At 42.2% G+C, this 9,009-nt stretch overlaps 1 protein-coding gene across 1 annotated transcript; it reads left to right on the top strand.

Annotated features, from left to right (window-relative positions):
* Positions 1–7,904: 7,904 nt before the first annotated feature.
* LOC126595411 (uncharacterized) lies at positions 7,905–8,804 on the top strand. Its single transcript, XM_050261717.1, has one exon. It carries the CDS (start codon positions 7,905–7,907, stop codon positions 8,802–8,804), a length of 900 nt encoding a protein of 299 aa, XP_050117674.1.
* The last annotated feature ends 205 nt before the right edge of the window (positions 8,805–9,009 follow it).

Genomic DNA, 9,009 nt, shown 5'->3' with positions numbered 1-9,009 from the left:
CACTAAGAAAGCCGTGATCAAAAGGCATTACGCAGCAAAGTCTCGCTGCAAGCTCTTGCACAGCTCCACATGGCAGCGCACCACCGAGAGAAAAAGATTGTGAACAAAAGGCATTACACAGCGAAACCCCGTTGCAGTCTCTGGCACAAGCACTAGGCAACCTGCTAACCCCGCCACCAACTACCACGTCTCTGAAAAGCTTCGTGAGGACCCCAGCAGCCTGCTCTGCCTTCTTAAAATTAAAGAAATCTAGCATCACAGCAAACAAATCCATCAGTGGGAGCACACACATTGTGCATAAAAAAAAGGACATTATATTATGTGCATGGTGATGAAACAAGTGCACGGTTTGGTGAGGGAACAAATCAATTTCCATATACATGTACATGTGTGCACGGTATCAATCACAACCAACTTCCACATATATGTATATGCATGCAGAATGATGGGACAACCGCCAGCCAACTTATATATATATATATATATATATATATATACATGCAAAGTGACGGGACAAGCCATGAGACACTCAACATATATATATGTACGTACAACATGTCAAAAGCATCCAAGATGGGACAACTAACTTCAAGGTTATATATATATATATATATATATATATATATATATTCACACACATATAAATAAGTGTGTGCGGCTCCAGGGTATATATATGTATAAATGCATGCTGCATGCGGCTCTAGGATATATATATATATATATATATATATATGCATGTCAGAGTTTTCCTCGACTTAAAACAAGTAAGCCTCACAAAGGAATTTGCTGCAAACCTGCACTAGCAGACTTCGTGTCTTCCTTCACCGCATATACGAATGTATGCGACCCCAGAATGCTGCCTTCGTCTCTTCCTTCACCACGGCCAAGAAACCTACACTTGCAGCTACCTTTTTTGTCCAGCGCCAAGTTCAACAGACAGCAGGCGTGAAGAACACAGTGCAGCGAGGAATGATTGCAGTCAGCAGCAGCACAGGAGTGCGGGACAGTGTAGTTGGGATGCAAGACAAGTGCAGCGGCTGTGCAATGGTTATGCGGTGGCTGTGTAATGAGTGTACAAGCAAAGGAGCAATCCCATATATATATATATATAAAGGTCCCCGGAGAAGCAAATGAAATGCGGTGACTATTCAAATACAGGTCCGTGACTAACAGTGACTGTGCAAACGATCACCCGTGCCTGGAAAAGAAAAAAAAACCAAAATGAGAGGTGATGGGAGGGTGCACTGGAAAATTATGTACAAAAAGAAAGTGCCAACTAAAAGAAAGTGCCAGCTACAGCTACTGTTAAGTAAAATGGTGCACTGGGAAAATATGATTGTGTACAAAAAAGAAAGTGCCAAGTGCATTGAGAAAATACGATTGTGTACAAAAAAGAAAGTGCCAATATGGTTGTGTACAAAAAAGAAAGTGCCAAGTGCATTGGGAAAATACAATTGTGTACAAAAAAAGAAAGTGCCAAATGCATTGGGAAAATATGATCGTGTGGGAAAATATGATTGTGTACAAAAAAGAAAGTGCCAAGTGCATTGGGAAAATACAATTGTGTACAAAAAAGAAAGTGCCAATATGGTTGTGTACAAAAAAGAAAGTGTCAAGTGCATTGGGAAAATACAATTGTGTACAAAAAAGAAAGTGCCAAAAAAAAAAAAAAAAAAAAGGTGAAAGAATAGTGCATTAGTCACCATCTAAAAGGAAATGGATGTGTCAAGCACCCAAAAAAAAAAAAAAAAAAAAAAAAAAAAAAAAAAAAAAGAAGAAAAAGAAGAAGTAACGCATTTTAGTCAGATATACATTTTATTTGTATTTAGCACAACATACTGAATAAAATAAAGCATATTATTGATATCTCTACAAAATTACAAGTGTGTAAAAAAATAAAAATTAAAAAAAAAAAAAAAAAAAGGTCAAATCAAATTTACAGGAAGGGATCTTCAAGGATGATCAGGTGGCGCCTCATCACTCGGCAGAGCTCCAGAAAGACGAAGCACCAGAGATTGATTATCCGGAGATTCAACACTTGGTGAAGCGCCAGAGGACGAAGGCAGAAGTTGTCGCTGGAGTAACGCCACAAACCTCTGATGATCATTCTGAATCCGAACTTCGAACTGCTGCATCTGGTCAAGCTTCCTCTTCATGCTTGTTGAGTAATTAGTTGCGAGCATGTGCAACTCTTTATGCTCGTGCCTAAGCACCCTGACCTCTTGCCGAAGACTGGCCACCTCAGCCATCAATGACTCAACCTGACGAGATCGAGCAAGAAGGCGTTGGCCCATGTTTGAAACTGAACCTGCACATCGGACGCTGTAGGCTAGAGAGTCCTGAACAGCTAGCTCGTCGGACTGCCTGGAAAGTATCCTAGTGTCTCTAGGAGTGATAAGATTTATGGCCACCACCAAAGCGGTTGTATCGTTCATCATCATAGAATCCCCAACTACAAGAGGACCATTGGGAGATACGAAGGACGGCTGCCAAATGTTGTTTGAAGAAGATATGTCACTATCTTTCCTGACATTCAAGTTAAGACGACGGTCAGAAGGGCAAGACATTTTCGAAGGTGTGAAGAAAAAGAAGAGGTCGGATAAATCAAGTTCTTAAAAGTGCAAGTAGGGAACTTTTACAGGCGGAAAATTCAAGTGTGCTTTGGAATGTGATGCGTGCCTCTCTTTTAAAATCAGTACTCGACAGAGCTTCAAAAATCCAAGAGGCAAGCTCAGAGATCGAAGAGACGTCTGCTTTCTCAAAAGCTGGGCTGCTCAGAAACCACGGGTCGATCTCAGATATCGAAGAGGCACCAGTCTTTTTTCAGCCTCGTCAGCACCTATCACATGCACACTCAGCTTTGCGAAAATCACGGATAATTTGTCGAAGCGCCGATCTCAGATATCGAAGAGGCGCCAGTCTTTTTCAACCTCGTCAGCACCTGTCACATGCACACTTAGTTTTACGGAAATTACGGGCAATTTGTCGAAGATTTCTGATAAAGAAGAAAGCGCGTGGAGCCATACTGATCAATCACTCAATGGTTGCCAACACGAATGAAAGAATAGTACCTCTACCGGTATTAAAGAACTTCCTATAACTGTCCACCTACACCGTCCATAGCAAGGCAGACTTGCAAAAATGCCCAACCCTTCCTCATTTCCGAGAGTACACTCTCAGCAGAGCCTCTCGAAATACCCAGTTTTCTTCCTCTCTTGGAATACCTCTGCAAACAAATGACACCAAAGCAAAAGTATCTCATATCACCAGGGTAGAAAGCAAGAGTATCTCATATCATGATTTCTCCCTGTCCTTTCCTTTGTCCTTGTTCTTACCTGCAAAGACAAGGATAAAGAAAGCAATATGTCGGAACCTCCACTCAAACTCCGGGCAAGGAACCGACTACCGGGAACCTTTGCCTGGTTGCTTACCTGGCTTTGCTCTTGAGTACTCATCTTTAGTTGCTGATGTACTTCCGAAGAAGATGCCATATTTTCCCGGAGAACAGATAAGGCAAGTGAAAATGATACCTTGAAGCATGTGGAGACAACGTGCTGATTTCCTTCAAGATCAAGTCTCCCCTTCCTTGCACAATCAACCAACCCAGCAGAAGGAGTCTAAGTTGAATCCAAGAGCTCGAGAAGTTTCAACAAACATATTGGCGGCACCATCGTCGAAGAACAAAGCCTCGCTGTGCAACGCTGTCAAATCGCCACCACTTCTTCGAAAGCAAGAGTATTTCATATCATGCTTTCTCCCTATTCTTTTCTTTGTCCTTGTTTTTACCTGCGAGACAAGGAGAAAGAAAGCAATCAGACAGCACTTGGTATCAAACTTCCGATCTGGAACCAACTGCTTGGAACCCTTCCTTGATTGCTTACCTAGCACTGCTCTCGAAGTACCCATTGTTTCAACATCATATGCTTCTAGAGAAAATACCACATCTGCCTGAAGAATAGATAAGGCAAGGGAAAATGATACATTGAAGCATGTAGAGACAAGCACAACAAAACACGAGTCGATTCATCCGTTACTTCTTCAAAATCAAAAGTATCTCATATCATTAGGGTTGCAATCACTCTGGGTTTGGTGGACCTGTTTCGACCCTCAAATTCTTAGGTCGACCCGCTAGACGTTGTGAGCTACACGTGCCGATTTACCACCCTTGAATCAAATCCTTAAAGATTAAGTCACCAACTGGAAGAAGCGCCCATCACTTTTGAAGATCATACCGTTGACCAAACTGCTCAGGGTTCATATGAAAATGCTGCGAACTTCCTTGATCTTTCAAAGCAGGCATGTCCTGAAACTGCTCGTGGTCATGTTTAAGTTCGAGATCAAGCCTTGACAGCCTTTAAAGAAATTACAAGTCCGATTCAAGATCAAGTGTCCATCACCCTTGAATCAAATCCAGCTCAAGATTAAGTCTGTGGAAAGTCCCTTGGGGGAAACCAGAAAACCCTCCAACCCAGTTCAAGAATAAGCTGTGGAAAGTCAACAATTGGAGGAAACCAGAAAATCCTCCAACCCAGTTCAAGAATAAGCCTGTGGAAAGTCAACAATTGGAGGAAACCAGAAAATCCTCCGAACCAGTTCAAGATCAAAGCTGTGGAAAGTCAATAAGCGCAACAAAATACGTGCCGATTCACCCATTACCAAAGCAAAAGATCATTTACCACATGAAGCTCCTTGTGGTCTAATTTCAACCTTCAAGATCAAGCCTCAACGGTCTTTGAAGAAATTTCAAACAAAGTTCAAGATCAAGCCCCAACGGCCCTTGAAGAAATCACCAACCCAGTTCAAGATCAAGCCTCAACGGTCCTTGGATCAACATCTGCAGTAAGGGACTTCAAAACGCATCTTCTACAAGTGACAAGCACATGTATACGACGCGCCTTGAAGTGGGGGCATTTGTAGACATCGAAATTTCGGTAAAATAAATGTTGATCAATAATTAAAATTTCAATGTTTATGTGTCACATAAATTTTACACATAGCATGTGACTAAACGAAAAATCGAAATAAATCGGAAAAGTCATCAAACAGGACACGTGTCAACACCTGGCAGAAATGATTTATTTCATCTAATTATTTAAATCCAAAAAATTAAGTTTTGGAATTCTATAAATAGAAGGCCAAGGCATTCATTTTGGGACACCAATTCATAACCAATTCACCTCATACCACAACCTTGAAGCTTTGAAACTCAAAAGCTCCCAAGCAAATCCCGAAGGATCAAGATAGCTCTCTTCATTCTTCGTCAAATCCTCATTCAAAATCAAGCCCCAACGGCCCTTGAAGAACTTCCGCTGATTCAAGATCAAGCCCCGACGGCCCTTGAAGAAAGTGTCCATCGTTCATCATTCGTTCATCCCTAGATGAAGCCCCGACAGCCCTTTGATCCACGACGTCGACAAATCTGCACAACTGTTTATCCCAAGATCAAGCCCCGACGACCCTTGAAGAAAGTGTCCATCGTTCATCATTCGTTCATCCCTAGATGAAGCCCCGACGACCCTTTGATCCACGACGTCGACAAATCTGCACAACTGTTTATCCCAAGATCAAGCCCCGACGACCCTTTGGACCAACAACATCAAATCCACCCATTGCAAAGATAGAATCAGAGGCTAAATTTGTAGAAGAGATTGTAACCCCTAAATCATCAATACAAATATTATTTTGTACACGTGTTCTTGTCTTGTTCATCGCAGGAATTTCCGTGTTTACACAAACGATTCCTACGACCTCGCCTCGCATGCTTGGATCAATATTCACTCTCGACCAGCGAAGAAATCCATCTCCTCTTGCTCAACAGTTCATGCTATCTCTGCGGAGCAAAAAATAATCACAAGGTGACACATGGATTTTTTTGGTGAAGATGACAAATTTACCCTCGAGGCATACCGGATCTCCTACACGCAAGTAGTGGAGAATCATCCATCAGCCAAATCAGGAGTACCTAAAATAGGTAACAAGTTCAAATTTATGTCATCCATCATCATTCCAAAAACCTCCCAAAACATTTCTTTTATTATGATACTTAGTCAATTAATATATTTTTACCTAATTAATATATTAATTGCTAATTAAATCATTGAATTAACCACAAAATATATCTCCTTCAATCCCAAAGCTAGGCAATGGCCGGCCATCTTCTATGCTCCTTACTTTCTTATTTTCCCCACTTTATTGCCCAAATTAAATTAGATAATTAACTCTATAACCCCCCATTTATTTCTTTCATATTTAATTAGCCAATAAATTGGCTAATTAAACCAAAAATTTAACCCAAAAAACGTAGTGTTGGCCGGCCACTTCCTCTCTAAAGTGGGCCAACCTAGCCCTATAAATAGGATCATATTTTCACCAAATACTCATTCCAATCCTGTTGCAAAAAATCCTAAATACTCTAAACATTCTTTCTCTCTAAAATTCTAACTTTGGCATTAGAGGTTCTTCGGCCAAAGCCCCCCACATTCATCAAGGGTGCGTGAGGCTTTTGGCCTTAACCTAAGGTGCTAGTTGTTTTGTAGGTGCAAAATCGTCCAAGATTGAGGAGGAGAAAATTTGCATCCACAAATTGGTGCTTTCATTGAGAGTTGAAATCCATACTCGTAGAAGACTCTCGCATAAAAAGGTTTTTTCTCTATTTTCTAGTCCATTTTGAATATTTTTCATACGGTCTTATTATTAGAATTTTTTACTTGCAAAGGTTCTATGATAAAACATATAAGAAAAATATAATGGCTAGAAATTTAGAAAATTCCACAAGTGAAAATTCTAATACTCAAGAAATGGGATCATGGAGATCCATAAGGCAAAATGCGGTCGTAAGCAGAGTGGCACCACCACTACAAGGTTCCACCATGGCCCAAGCCATGCCATCCAAGCTTGCACGAGCCCAAGCCTCACATTCGCATGCACCACGCATTGAGCAGCCTGCTCCCATGACACTGCCTACTCCCGCGACCCTACCTGCTCCCGTAATCCAGCCTGCTTCTGCAGCCCTGCCTTCCATGGTTTCCCAAGCAGCTCAAGTTGGCCCGAGATTATCTCAACTATTCGGAGCAACCATCGAGCCGGGGGCATTTTCACCATATTTCTCCACGGATTTGACATTTCCCAATTGAAATCTTGCACCTGGAGTTTACCACACTTCCACTGCTCAAGAAGGCACATTCCTTCCAAGCTCTTCCAATCCAAATGATGAACAACACTTGTCTCGACAAGTCATAGAGTTGACGAGTGCCTTGCACAATAGACAACCTTGGTGAATCAACTCTTGCAACGCACCGAGATCCAACGTACCTCGGACGAGTTGTCCCAAGTAGGACAAGGGCAAACGAACCTCTCCACCAATATCCCGGCAAACAGCCCCTTAACCAGCCATGTTTCAAGCTTTCTGGCAGTTTACGCTTCCACTTGAGTCATTGGGATAGCGTATACTCTCGTCTTAACGTGCGGAGGAGCATGCATTCTCAATTAAGCCCACGGACGAGCGTGCGTTCACTGTTGAGGTCACACTACGATTATCAACATGGACAACCTTCCAGGCGAAATGTTCATTCATAACTAGGCTCACAATAAGCATTCTCCACCTCACATCGGAGTAGGTAGCACGGTAAATGGAGATAAGCAGTTACTCAATCCGACTCAAGTTCAACCAGCAGCTTATGAACGGCCCGTTCGCCTGCCAGGTCCATGTGATATGCACCGCAGCCACAACATGGACGAGTCGAGCATAGGGAAAAGTGACCTAGACCCTTAGGTCATGATTGGAGGTAGCAGAAAGTTTCACTGCCCCAGCAAAAACATATTCAAGAAGAAGTTGAGAGACTCATAACCGAACGATTCATAATTTCCAACATAACGAGGCTGCTGACGTTGCGCTTCGACGAGACATGACCAACATAAACATGTCATCATTCACGAATGAGATCGAGCGGGCAGATCCACCTCACGGGTTCACTATGCCTCACTTCATTCTATACAAAGGAGATGAAGATCCAAATCAACATCTCAAGCACTACCGCAGTACCATGATCCTCTACAGGAATAACGATGCGCTTATGTGCAAAATTTTTGCTACAACTCTAGAAGGTGAGGCGCAAGACTGGTTTCAAACTCTGCCGCCGCAGTCGATCGGGAGTTTTAATGAACTTTCTTTTGTTTTCACTAAGGAGTATTCGTCTAACCACTCAATCAAAAGAACATTTGACCATCTCTTCAGCATCGTAAAAGACCCTTGGGAGACAATTCGTGACTATGTCAAGAGATTCAAAGCGGAGAAAGCCAAGATTGTTAGTTGCAACGAAGACATAGCAACGACAGCATTTAGAAATGGACTTCCCACTGAACATCCTTTATTCAGAAAACTGATCATGGGAGAAAAACTGACCCTAGCAGCTTTGTATGCTTTGGCAAAAAAACATGCACTATGGGACGAGGCCAAGCAGTCTAACAAAAACGAGTCAGAAAAGAAGCACATGGAACGTTCCCCAACCAGAGAAGACTTAGCGTCTGAAACATTCACCGAATTCACAGTTCCAATCGGCCAAATTCTTCGCAAGCTAAAAAACGAACCTTGGTTCGAACTGCCACCACCCATGAAAGGTTATCTTACCAGGCTGGATCATACAAAGTATTGCGCATTCCATCAAGGACCAGGCCACACTACCAACGGTTACCTGAAGTGGAAGCAGTATCTTGAAAAGCTGACAAATGAGGGCCGATGCGACGAGTATCTTGACAAGTCAACGAAACGACCTACACAAGCAAGGGAAGTCTCCATCACCCCCTAAACCTCGTTTAGGTTTTTTCCAAATAAGTTTAAAGTCTCAAGCAGCTCGACGAACAAGGCTTCACAAGCTAAAGATTATCTAGTTTGTTATGCAGTTTCTGCCTTCCAGCACAATTGATTTATTTCTTTATTCTCAATGAAGATTCAAGAAGTTATTTACAAGCATGGCTCAACTGCTGTCCATAACGACTGCTAAAAACCCATAC

This window comes from Malus sylvestris, chromosome 13 (assembly GCF_916048215.2).
Source record: "Malus sylvestris chromosome 13, drMalSylv7.2, whole genome shotgun sequence".
Taxonomy (NCBI): Eukaryota; Viridiplantae; Streptophyta; class Magnoliopsida; order Rosales; family Rosaceae; genus Malus; species Malus sylvestris.
The sequence above is the reverse complement of the archived record's forward strand: the minus strand, read 5'-3'. Positions and strand labels throughout refer to the sequence as shown.

Excerpts from the sequence above, each read along its gene's own strand:
- LOC126595411 (XM_050261717.1), top strand. The coding sequence starts at position 7,905 with ATGACCAACATAAACATGTCATCATTCACGAATGAGATCGAGCGGGCA.